At 38.7% G+C, this 13,716-nt stretch overlaps 1 protein-coding gene across 3 annotated transcripts in view; it reads right to left on the reverse strand.

The window, feature by feature from the left end:
- LOC134531738 (uncharacterized) overlaps positions 1 to 13,716 on the reverse strand; it is a 618,769-nt gene that overhangs the window by 322,063 nt on the left and 282,990 nt on the right. For all 3 annotated transcript variants that reach the window (XM_063367605.1, XM_063367606.1, XM_063367608.1), the window contains exon 2: positions 1,030 to 1,169. In XM_063367605.1, coding sequence (XP_063223675.1) covers positions 1,030 to 1,169 — 140 coding nt within the window. The remainder of the gene's footprint in view (positions 1 to 1,029; positions 1,170 to 13,716) is intronic.

Below are 13,716 nucleotides of genomic sequence, written 5' to 3' on the forward strand. Positions count from 1 at the left end.
GGATGCGGCATTGTTTATGCAAAGACAAAGTTATCGGAAATCACGAAAAAAAAAAAAATCTTCGTTTGTTTCAGGTGGATTCTTCGTTGAAAAGTCCGTAAATTTACTGCGATTTCTAAGGCCGGTATTCCAAGAGTTAAGGTGTTGATTATGCTACACACATACCCTAACCGTATTCAAAATCCACAAAACATCTTCCAAACCCTTAGATATGGGAACGGATTTTTATGTCCTATCCGTGACCTATCTGTTGCCCAAACTTCCGAGCATGCGCAGAGCTGAATTTTTTTCGGTGATCTCGTCCAGATGGCGGATCCGCAACTGGCTCCATCAACTCGTATATAGTCACTTTCATGAACATCGGGGGACGTACCAAGCGTATTGGTGTGCCAAATGAAAATACACGTTATTGAAACTATCCTGGAATACATTTTATACAATTTAATGCTCATAACAATAAAATATCTCGATTTTAAAAGTACTTGATAAAATTATATATGTTTTTTTTGTACGATGGTGCTGCTATCTGTAGCAGTGGCGTAGCCAGGATTTGTGTATGGGGGGTGTTAAGAAGCATGCCCCCCCCCCCCCGTATTAAAACGGGGTCCGGGGGTCCTCCCCTGGGAAAATTTGGATTTTAAGGTGTAAAATAGTGCTATTTTAGCAGGTTTTGGTACTTAAATTTAAATATTGTAATGGTAAAAATTTTATTAATTTTAATATGAAATTTATTTGAGTGATGAATAAGAAATTAATTAAAGATTTGGTGCTAAGGGGGGGGGGGGATGTTTGAACCCATAACCCCCCCCCCCCCCTCCTGGCTACGCCCTTGATCTCTAGTAATTTCTGCCGCAAAAATTGTATCGATGGTTGCGAAACGTCCGCTGGAATGCGCTGGAACCTGTTTCTAGCCTCGCGCAGGGCACCGTTCATCAAAACGGTTGCCGATTTGTTTCCTTGCCGGGATTCGGTGTGGAACACGGCCCCAACAAGGTCTTGGGAGTGTGATACAGGGGTTTAGTCACTCACCACGGCCAGGCTGTCCAGCTCGCCCAGCCACACGCTCAGCAGCCGCTCGGGGTCGTCGGGGTCGGGCTCGGGGTCCGAGTCCAGCTCCGCCTCGCTCGTCGAGTTGTAGCTCGAGTCGTCGCAGCGCTCCATCCGCCTGCCTGCGGACAGCACGGACACGCGTCTCAGGAGCTGTCGCAACTTGCAAGCACGCAGCGCCGAACCACCATCACTTAGAAACACGCGACTTGGAACAGTCATAACTCAGAAATACACATCTTAGTAATGATACAACTTAGAAACACGCGACTTAGAACTACCATAACATATAAAAAGTTACTTATACACACATCTTAGAACTGCCGCCACTTAGAAATATGTATCTCAGAAACATATAACGCCGATACACAAATCTCATAGATATATAACTTAGAAACACAAAACGGATACCTTCCGTTTTGATCGTCACGTGGGACCAGTGACGTCAGTAGAGGTGCGCGCAGGCGGGTGGCTACGGCGCATGCGCAGTCTGGCGGAGGCCGGGCCATATTGTAGCGGCAAGCAGGAGAGAATGTGTGGCGGAGCGACGGCGGAAGGACGTAGTGGTGTTGATGCTACATCGGGAGGTCACCGGCAGAGTAGCGGTGTAGGGCTGACGAGTGATGGTCAAGGGTCGGCACGCACGGACCGTCACCAGGGAATGGCGGTGACATGACTCGTGCTGACCAGGACTGACGTCGTGCAGCATACACCGGGGGTCCCGGGAACCACACAGTTCCACAGGACGGCGGGTCGTGTCGCCGGGGGAACAAGCATATGGGTATCCTGGTCGTCGACCCATCATTTTCTTGTTGCATATCTATGTGAGGAGCTTCGTCCAGGGCAGCACTGGAAGGAGAGACCTGCCGAGAACACACCGTCCCAGCCGTGCCGCCGAAGAGGAACATTGTAAACAGCAGCAACTCTGGCCGCAACGAACCCATCGTCGCGGGCGCCCGGACAACAGCCATATTGAGGTGGGATCGACAAAATAGTCAGTAACAGTGGCGGACACTTAGGTCGGTTAGGGATTATTCTAGCACGAACTAAAAACTGTATAAGGTCCTGAACTATTTGTTTTTGTCACCGTTCTTGGTAACCTATGGTTTATAAAATCTAAGGGGCAAAATACATTATTGTTATTTTGTAAAACGCGTTAGTTCTTTGTAGAATAGGGCTTAAACACGCAATTTATAACTGCCATAAATTAGACACACGTAACTTAAAAACAACCAAACTAGAACTGCCACAACTTAGAAACACGTAACGTCGAAACATACAACCTATAACAGCCATAACTTAGAGACATCAATTTAGAAACACGAAACTTGGAAAAACCCAACGCCGAAACAACATAACTTAGAACCATCGCAAGTTATAACCACATAACTTAGAACAGGCAAAACGTAAAAAAGGCCATCTTGTGTGTTTCCATGCGCACAGACACTCGTCACTGTCCGCGCCGGGCTCGCGAGACACGCGAGACACGCGAGACACGCGAGACTCGCGAGACACGCGAGACACGCGAGACACGCGAGACACGCGAGACTTGCGAGACACGCGAGACACGCGAGACACGCGAGACACGCGAGACACGCGAGACACGCGAGACTTGCGAGACACGCGAGACACGCGAGACACGCGAGACACGCGAGACACGCGAGACACGCGAGACACGCCACCGTCGCGACGCGAGAGAATCCACGGTCGCTAGTGAGGCTCGAGACTCGCAGTACGCCTACCAACGCCTACAGCTTGAAACAGTAAAAAAAATTGAGAACAAATTTCTATTTATACCACTAATCCATGTAAAATAGCCAATATGTTGATATAAATAAGTTATTATATTTCACTGTGCGAAAGTTTAACAAGTAAAAAAAAAACCTGGAAACCAAGAAGTTGAAAGCCTGCGTTTAGATTTTGCGTCTAGTGCAGGGGTCGGCAACCTGGATGTGAAGCTGCGGCTCTTTAGTTCCATACGCAAATATTATTTATTTTATAAAAAAAAACATTTATATATCGTTCTGAATCGATGAACGAGGATTAGGCACCATTTCTATCTGTCAGCCACTTGTACTCGCCATTCCCCGCACCCCTCCCCCGTGTCACGCAGTCACTGTCGTCAGTCCGGCGGAAGCTCTCGAATGACACCGTCGTCGGATGTTTCTATGCAGGTTTGAATTAGCTTTCGACGCAACACAGTTTGGCGTCTTCACCAGTGCTTTGGCTGTGACGTATAGTTTTTTGTTTCAAGTAGAAGAGTTACAAGCGAATTATCTTCTCAAAGGTATGTATGTACATATATATAATAATAAAAAAACCGAAGTAAAGGTAAGAAAAATTAGTTATTTTTGCAGAAGATATTCAGAGCGGTAAATTACTTCATTTTCAATTTCCAAAGCAATATCGCGATAAAACCAGTGCAACTGTTGACACGAATTACTTCATCACAGTTATAAAAAAATTAAAGATGAATTTGCTGACAGATTTCAGCAATTCAAAACCAACGAAACCACTCTAGCATTCATAGTAAATCCTCTCAACACAAATAGTAACGAAATTCACATTGAGCCATTTGGAGTTGATACTGGATCTCTATAAATGAAATTGATCGATTTAAAAAGTAAAGCTTTGTGGAGTGGAAAATTTACAGAATTGAAAAGCAAGTTGGAAGAGTTGGAGGTCCAGAAATGTATGTACGTAACGCAACAAAAGTGGACAGCTTTAAAAGAAATGCCGTGAGTTGAGGCACTTATATTCGACGCATGGAATAGTCTTCCAGATTGCTACAGTAAGATGAAGTTGGCATATGGAATGCTGACTATCTTTGGATCGACATATTCGTGCGAGCAAGCGTTCTCTTGCATTAATATATAATTAAAAGTAAAAAGAAGCCAACTAACAAATGAAAATTTAGAGTCGTGTTTGAAACTTAAAACAACAAGTTATGAGTCAAATTTATCCAAACTTTCTAAAACCATGCAAAGCCAACGCTCCCATTGAATTTGTTTGTTCAAATGTATGATATTGGTTTTTTTTTGTACAAGTTACATTGTTTAGTAAAATTTAAATTTTCTACTTGAATAACCATGCAAAGCCATCGCTCCAATTGAATTTGTTTGCTCAATTGTTTTTTATTGAAGTACAAGTTAGTGTTGTAAGTAAATATTTAATGGTTTTAACTTCTTACTTAAATAATAAGTGATTATCTAATAATACCATATATATATGATCTAATTTGTTGTGAAAAAACACTACTTATATATGTATAAGTATATATTTTTCTTATAAATCAATAGATTAGTTTTTTCATAAAAAAAAGTTTTATTTATGCAAGTACTAGCCTATTTATTGTTGGCAAGAAAAATATTTGTGGCTCTTTAAAAATTTTGAAATTTTGTAAATTGTATTTTTTGACTCTTCCGACTCAAAAGGTCGCCGACCCCTGGTCTAGTGCAATCTAGAAACGGGTATTAGAATATAAAAAAACCACATTATTTAACTTTTTGCGTCTTGCGTTTGATGCGTTCTTGTTTTCTTATGTAATTGAGAAACCTGGCTATATATTTACCTTTATTTATTTATTTATTTATTTATTTTTGGTTCCGCCAAACACACCAGAGAGCAATACCGGACACCTCTATTGCTGTTAACACAGGCACGCGTGTGCCAAATAATCTTAAGGCAAGGTGTGGCACTTCTTATTAAGAGGCAGGGAGCGAAATCGAAAGGTTACCCATGCACCGGTCTGCTGGGTGTTGCAGCAGCGGCTCGCACAGCTCCACAGCACTCTGACCAGCCTCTGTCGCTTACCAACGTGACACTTCATCACGCCAGTTGGCCGATCTGACCGGTGGGCAGCTTCCCTCCCCGCCGAGCACCGTCCCGCCATCTTGGATTTTCCCATCTTTTTGCTGCGATTATAATTGTTGACCATTTATCCTAATTTTTTGGTATGCCAAGGCATAAATAACATCTTCCAGACCTTCTACGCCTTGTTTCAACCACATATTTACTAACAGGCTCTAGTCTGGAAGCTCCACGAGGAAATAACTTATTGTTTCACGCGGACGACTTCAACTATCGCGATACCCTTAGTAACCCAGGCCGGCACACCAGAGCGCACACTCGGCCCACTCTCTACGAGACCGCGGGCTGCAGCTGGAGCGACAAGCACCACGCATGCGTGATGGATCGGCGGCGGAGGCAAGGAAGAAACGTGCACGGCCGGGCGAGAGTCACGGAAGGAGAAATCATGCGCTAGGAAGACGTATAAGACATCTACTACGCGAAATAAAAATCATCTTGTAATAGAGCTGCTTCCTTGGACGCATTTTATGATGGTTTTCTTTTTTTTTTTGGAATCACCAGTACCTACAAGCGTTCCAACGGCCAGCAGAATAATATATATATAATTATAATCCTGTATAAGTACAGAATGTCCATTAAAATTTTCCCAGTTTCCATGGCATATTATAACCGTTTAATTTAGACTATTTACAACAAATCACATATCTAAATGAAGGTAAACTGACCTAGTTTTTTTTTTTTTTTTTACAAATGTTCAATATATAACTATTAAGTTATAAGACACACATCCAACCTAAAGTCAAATTCTTCTCACACTTTGGTAAACACGTCCAGAGTAATGGAAGTAATAGCCTCTTCAATTCTATGTCTTAACTCTGGCAAATCATTAGGTTGCGGCGGAACGTAGACTCGATATTTTATAAAGCCAAAAAAAAAAAAAAAGGAAAAAAAAATCATATGGCGTTATGTCAGGTGAACGCGGAGGCCAGCGAAAATGAGCTCTGTCGTCTCGACCATTACGACCATTCCAACGGTCAGGGACTTCGACGTTCAAACACTATCGTACAAAGAGATTCCAATTGGGAGAAGGTTTCATACTGTTGCCAAATATATTCTCACTAATAATCGCCATTTTGCATAGGTGGCGCTGCAAGCGAGAAAACAATAAAGCAACATTTGCGCATGCGCTTATCCAAAACTGAGTTACTTACTTTGAACCAAAAAATAAAACGCTTACAGTTGATACTATTAAATTTTATAACTGGGAAATTCTTTTATGATCCTGGACATAAAAACTCTATTACAGTACAAATTATGTTAGGTTTTTTAAGTTTTACAATCATAATTAATTGTTATATCACATATTTTTTATATCCAAGATATTTTGACGTACTAAATTAAAAAAAAAAGCAAACCTCATGTACCACAGGATCAATAATGCATTCCCGACTGTGCCAACGGGATCAAGGGATTAACTTGAAATGCGATACGAAACTTTGCCTTTAATTTTTCATTATAAACCACTCTTCATCAAAGTGGTGTTTGGCGGGATAGTCAATTGTTCGCGTTTGTCGAAATTTAAAAATTTAAATTTATTATAGTCGAATGTCTCATCGACACCACACATGTAAGGGAATTGATGTTTTTCAAGTCGGCATGGCTTTCAGCAAGGTGTAGTTTCAGTGTCTGCCTTGAGTGAAGTCATGAAAAAAAAAAAAAAACAGGATGGAGGGATGTGTTTTAGAAACTGAGTCTTACCAATTGTGATTTCACTTCTCCCTTTTCTCCCTTATCGACGCATGAATGTAAAACACAAGGATCATTACCCTGTGAGAACAGGGGAAACTGAATAGTTCGTAACATGTAGGCCTGTAAAGGATAAAGGAAGCTAGCTCTCAAAATTATTTTTACCGTAAATCACGGCAAAATCTATATAACATATACATTTAGCGTTCAACAATTTTGCCCATCCAGCTTACAGCTGTCATCACAGATAATTCATTATTTGCTTCTTTAAAATAAAACAAGCCATTTTTTTCAATGTCATTAAGTCTAACACTAGGCCAGGGATGGCGAACCTTTATTGGTGAAACGTGCCATTTTTATAGAAAAAAACATTTGTGGCTATGACGTGCTACCAAAGAATCTTGACTTAGTAATAATAATAGATAAAAATAAAACTAGATGCTATTAACCCAAAAACTCATTATTTGCAACCCGAAATGTGTGCAGCAAAAGAAATGTTTACAATTACATGTTTATTTAAAGAAAATAAAAGGTTAGATGCTAAATATCTTAAATAAGGCTCGTACTTTGTTACTTTTAGCGATCAAGTACATAGATTCTATAATTACTGGCGTGCCTGTGGTGGCACTTGTGCCATTGGTACTTATTCCGTGCCCTACGCCTACTTCTGAAAATAAATTCTTCATCTTGCCTTGGTTTATTGTAAAGACTTACGTTTTTTTTCGTTGTGTACAAATATTTATTGGACATTTGGCAAAGATACACGAATATGTATTATCAGCAATATTGACATTTTAAAGTTCTAATGCTTTCGAATGCCTAAACTTGCCGTAAACTCAGCACTTTACAACTTGAAAGAAACATTTATTATCAGTAAATAAAGGGTACTTGAAACTGAGCTCAAACAAAAGTGACATGATATGCTTAATTAAATGAATTTAAAATAAAAAGGGTGCTAATAATATTATCTAAAAGCATGCTCGTGGTGATTTCAAAATACATAAACATTAGTTTTTTATTTTAAAAAATGTGTCTTTTCTTTCCTCGAATAATTTAAAAATCGATACTCAAAGTGATACAATCTGACCTGAATTGTTTTATAATTTCAGTATTAAAAATAATATTTTTACAAATTAAAAAAATATACGTAACTATTTCTATAATTAACAAATAAATAAATACATACGGATGAAATAAAAAAATTGGTTGTCTGTAAAGTCGGTTTTCGGACGATAGTTTAACGTGACAACGTCATAACTAAACATGGATTAAATGATTGCATACTAAAAAGTCAAATCGATGGTTGTTCCAATCGAGTGGAAGAGAGATAGATGCGGAGCAAGCGTACAATGAGTGTAACGGGACACAGCGTAACGGGACAATGTGTTAACGGAACACTTTTTCGTGCGTGCAGCCGGCGTTCATCGATTTATTAGACGTTGCCACGTCAAAAAAATTCCAGTGGTAATTTAATTCAAACAAAAGTGAAGATTATACTATTACAATACCTAAACATTTTCTCGCGGTTTGCGCACGTTTATACCTTGTTTGAGGGCTTTTAACAATAAGTATATCGCAATAGCTCTTTTGTGTTTGTTTTTGTCTCAATCTGCTTACCTGATATTTACTAAAGATCATCTAAGAGCGGGCAAAGGTCACGCGAACGCTCGTGATTACGACTACTTGCGTGACCTTTCACAGCTCGAAAGTAACTTCTAGTAAATATCTGGTGAGAAAATTTGCGACCCCCCTAAAAATGGAAGAGAGCTATTTGAGTAAATAAACAGGAAACGCTCTTAAATTAATAGCAATCACAATGAAATTAAATAACCAAATCAGCTTGTGTGAGACCGAGTGTTAATGTCTGCAGATTGAATTTATTCACGAAGACTTACTTCTTGCTTAGAGAATAGTTCGTATGCAAGGGATATCTTACTTGTAAAAAACAGATCGTGACGCCATTAGCAATTACTAATAACTAAAGGTTCTTCTTAGCTCCAAGTAACTGCATCTTCGCAGAAAATACTGCTGATCACGACTTCCGAGTTGTGTGTTGCATTGCTAACAGCGTGAACGAACACGCGGGAAGGAAGAAGAGGGAGTCTGTTGTTTTGTTAGGATTCTGTTGCCGTGTACAAAATTAGTAAACTTATTACGAGTAAACTTTAGAATATACCATTAAATGTTTTAATATCTCTGGATAGTTCGCAAACAGTATTTATTTATTTATTCTTTTTTTTGGTGAGAAAATTTACTGTTGCAGGAAACCATGTTACGTAATTCTGAGCTATAAGGAGGAGCACAGATGTTGAATGAAAATGTAAATAAGTAATATTAAGAAGTCAGAAAAGACTAAAAAAACTTGTTTGGAAAAAAAGGGAGCAAGTAACGCCTATTGTGAGAATGTTTAAAGTGGTTCACTAATGACATGAAATACGCGTTAAGAAAAAGATTAGCATCTTAAAAGAAATTAGCTTTAAAGTAAAAGGAACAAAAGAAACCAGGTACGAGGAAACAACACAAAAAAAACAAACATACAAATGAAGATAGATATTACTGGATGCGAGGGAAGGTAAAAAAGGTGAGGCGAGGAGACGCTTGCCTGAAAGCGGTCGGAGACTAGGTCAAAAATCAAAAAGCGAAGTCACGATACACGTATAAGAGAGAGAAAGAGAGAGAGAGTGATGGAGTTACGTGAAGAAGACGTTCGGACCGTCTAGACCAGCGACGCCAGTCTGGCGCAGTAGCGCTAGACCGGGTTTATAAGGGACGCAACGTCGGGACTGCGCAACACAGCACACCGACAAGCCTCTATTGCACACCAACACGACACTACATCACGCCAGTTAGCCGATCTAGCTGGTGGGGAGCTTCTCTCCCCCGCCGAATTAGGTACACGTAATTTTTTCTAGCATTACACAACCTACCAGCGCACACACAGGCCCGTGTGCCAAACTTATCCCACAAGACACGCGCCCCGCCCGTTGATCCAAGTGATTCTACAAAAGTGTGGGGTGCACCTGATTTACAATGCACTAAGCGAGTTATAGAAACTTCGGTTTCTGGTCTCGCACACACTAACTGCCCCGGATGGCAATATGATGGATCGGCGGCGACTGCGCAACACGTAACCAATCAGGAGGCGCAACTGTATAGGTGGAATATTGCCATTAAAAAAGCTGTGCGGTTTAACAATGCCAACACCAAAAAATTAAGTTTTATATTTAAAGAAAACATAAAATTCTTCAATATAATAAGTAACTTAAATAAAAAGTAATTTTATAAACATTATTAGTTTAGAATTTATGGAATGGTGTATTAACGGAGTGACGTATTAAGTATAATTGCAAAATATACCTTGGAATAATTTTTGACAATGTTGAATTATCTTGGCAGTAATGAAATAAGCATGGCTGCCATGGCACATGTAGAGACGTGTGCACGTATGTATGTTTTTTTTTTTTTGGGAATTAAAACTTGAGTTATGATTTTCAACACTCATACTTTGCGGCTATGTAGTTTTTAATTTCTGAAACAAAAGATAAAGCATTTTAACATTGTGTTTTGGTTGTTCCGTAATGCAAAATATATAATCTTAAACATTTATGGTGAATATTCCCAGCAACGAACGACCACAAAAAGGTCAATGTTGCTAACATTTACTTTCGAAAATTTAACGACTTTAGTTGTTAAGTTGCTTATTAATGCAGTCACAGTTCGCTGATTTCCAAAGATCATAAGAGGGTTAGTTATAGCATTGAGTTTCGACTCTTTCTTCCTTGCTTTGTGCAACCAACGAAAGAAAACCACGGTCGTTTGTAAAGCACGGAAGCCTCAAGACGTCAATAACCCTATACACCATAAAATTGTAAAACAGCAGAAAAAAATTGTCTTCCCAATGCTTATTTTAAAAATTCATTTTTATCTTCAAAATAAAATAATTTGCACATTTATTGTATAATGCACATTTTGTCTGTGTCGGAACATTTATCTTCACATATGGCCACCGGCAAAGCAAACGAAAACGCAAGACAGTTGGAAGTTGAACCATACTTGCATTGCGTTACTGCACCTTTTGTAGTTTATAAACCGTTACTCAATAATGTGGGTGCTAACATTTTGCGTCTTGGGTTCTTGCGAAGTTTATGAACCAGGCCTAACAGCCACTAAAAAAAGCTGAGGTCAAACAAGATAGCATAGTCTTTCAAAATTTTAATAAAAAAATACAATAGCAATTGCTTTCTTACACTTCGTATTACACGGAATTATATACGCTCAAAGTTGATGACTCAGTTGTTATGATGCTATGGATTGACCAATAAAATCATAAATAACATCAATATTTAGTATTACAAAGATTTCATATTCTAGGAAAATATATGAAGGGAAGGGAAATTTATAAATTCAAACAATATAGCATGTCTCACCCTTAATTTGCAATGTGCATTATAATTGACCTTTTCTCTCTTTCCAATGCACGGGTTTCTGCCATTAGCGTTGTCTTTGTTTCGGTGTGTTCTGTTGTCAGATATACGCTATAGAGCACAACCGTTTTAGATGCACCTAAATAATATAATGAATTTTTAAAGATGTATTTGAAACATTATGTTTTTTAAAGGAAATTTTGGAATTTGAATTTTGGAAATACATTTTTGTGCTGTATTTCATCAAGAGCAACATCTGATAATATTTAATTCTTACTCTAAGGGGACGTCACAAAAAAAATACGCAATCATGGTTTGAACGATTTTTGTAAACAAATGTTTCGAAATAAATCCCACTAATATTATAAATGTGAAAGTTTGGATGGAAGGATGTTTGTTACTCAATCACGCCAGAACGGCTGAACGGATCTGGATGAAATTTGGCCTACAGCGAGCTCATAACCTGGATTAACACATAGACCACATATTAATATGAAATTCCATCCTTAAGGGAGTGAAAAAGTGATAGTTCCATTTGATAATTTTATAACAGAAAAAATCATAGGTAATAGACATACAAATAGTGAGTGAGTGTCATTTCTCTATGTCTGCCACACGATCATACACATAGTAAGGTCTGGCAAATTCATATTTTTCTCCTTGGTGAAACCAGCCCGCTTAGTGGAGCTCACAGCGGCTAGCAGAAAAAAGGCGCTAATAACAGTTTTGTTCTTAACTTCGTCAATAGATAGAGTTGCCTTGAATTTTACACGCGCCATCGTTTGATGCGTTTGTCATGTATTTAATTTTCGTTTGTTTGTGCGTATGCGTTCCTATACCATTCATCCGATTGCGATGAAATTTTGGTGAGTTGTTATGTGCATGCCCGTGAAGGTTTCTGAGAGGGTATAACTATTTTGCAATAGTTGGAGCACGAATCGTTTCAAAAAAAGTGTTTATTTCATATTATATAGCGGCACTTCGTCTGTTTTTGTTGTATAAGTGCGCACGCATGACACAATTTATTTAAATATAAAAGAGAGACAGATATAGAGTGATATATATAAATATAGTGAGGTAGAGAGAGACAGAGAGATAAGTTGAGATAGAGAGAGGTATAGAGAATGAAATGGGTTAGATAAAGAGATATATAGATGTATAGAGCTATATAGAGATTTATATATAGAAGATATACAGATAGTGGGATGTATATATGCAGATATAAAGAGATAAATAGAGATAGAGAGATACATATATATAGATGTAAATAGAGATAAATATATAGTTAGAGAGATGGATTGATGATTTGTATATGTATAACTACTTCAAACATATTACAAAACAAAACTGAATGAGGCACTGCAATGCATGCCGAGCGTTAGCTAGATAATGGAATCTTTTCAATATTAGTAATCTCTTATTTTTAAGCTTTTTTTATAGTGCTGTATAGAGTCTCGATTACATACAGACCACCAATTTTTAGATGTATACAGGTAAATAACTATACACTGGCAGAACAACGTCTGTCGGGATCTGAAAGTGATAGAAATTATTTTGCACACTTGGCATTCAAATTAAGAAGACATTACTAACTACATCTGATTTCAAAAAAGGTCCCCTTCATCCTGTGTTCAGCCCGGGCAACGCCGGGTACTGCAGCTAGTAATTTAATATTAGAAATGTTGGCTCTGTTTGTGCATAATCAAGAATACCTTGTTATTAATTGTGATCGGTTGCTACAAGAAGTTACTCCTGTGAAACAATAATGAGTGTTTAGCACTGAATTAGAATTAGAAAAATCAAGAAAAGGCAAAATTTAAAATATTATAAAAATTATTATGGTTAAAGATGGTGTTCAAAATAATTTTTTTTTTTAATATTCACAAGACGGGTTGTATCAATCTGACAACCGTGTGCGCCATTTCCTCTGTACTGAAATCTAAGCGTGAGACAGACTATATCACCTGTGTATATGACAAGGACTAGGTCAGAAGGTACCTGTCACCAGCTACATATGCTCTGGAAATCTTTGTTTGGCACGTGTGGGAACATTTTTGATAGTAAATAAATATTGTTTAAAATAATTAACATATAAATATGCTTTTATTTAAACACTTCATATGTTGAATGTACCTTCAAAACTTAAAATTCGTTATTTTGGCTCAAATATTAGATATCTAATTCCTGGCCCTTGAGATATACATACATTCGGTTTCGCGATACTTTTTTTAAAATCTAATTCTGTATTTGGATATGAGAAATAGTACATTCAAACCATAAGAAGGGACTGGAAAAATTCACTGTTTCGATGACCTTCAGGAGACTAAATAAGTCCTCTCTGCATACGGGCAAACAACGTCAGTTCATTGGCTGCTTGCTGACTTGCGAGTCGTCTCAAGCTGGCGCTTGCCTGTGATTCGATACTCCTTCGGTCGAGGGTTATCAACTGGCCCAGAGTAGTCGTCCATACAAACAGTGAGCCAACTGAAAACGTAGCTTGAAGTTACGTGTATTTGAATCTGAAAGCTTGTCCGCGAAATTTTCCCGCTCACTTCCCATAAAGTAATTTTTTTCGTGCGCGCAATCACCGGACATCGAGCAGCCGGCAGACGGACTCGGCGACCGCCTCCGGGAACAGGGGTGTGTGGCATGCCAGGTTGGGGATGCCAGACCACGCGATGTCCGCAGG

Source organism: Bacillus rossius, chromosome 5 (genome assembly GCF_032445375.1).
Source record: "Bacillus rossius redtenbacheri isolate Brsri chromosome 5, Brsri_v3, whole genome shotgun sequence".
NCBI classification, from domain to species: Eukaryota; Metazoa; Arthropoda; class Insecta; order Phasmatodea; family Bacillidae; genus Bacillus; species Bacillus rossius.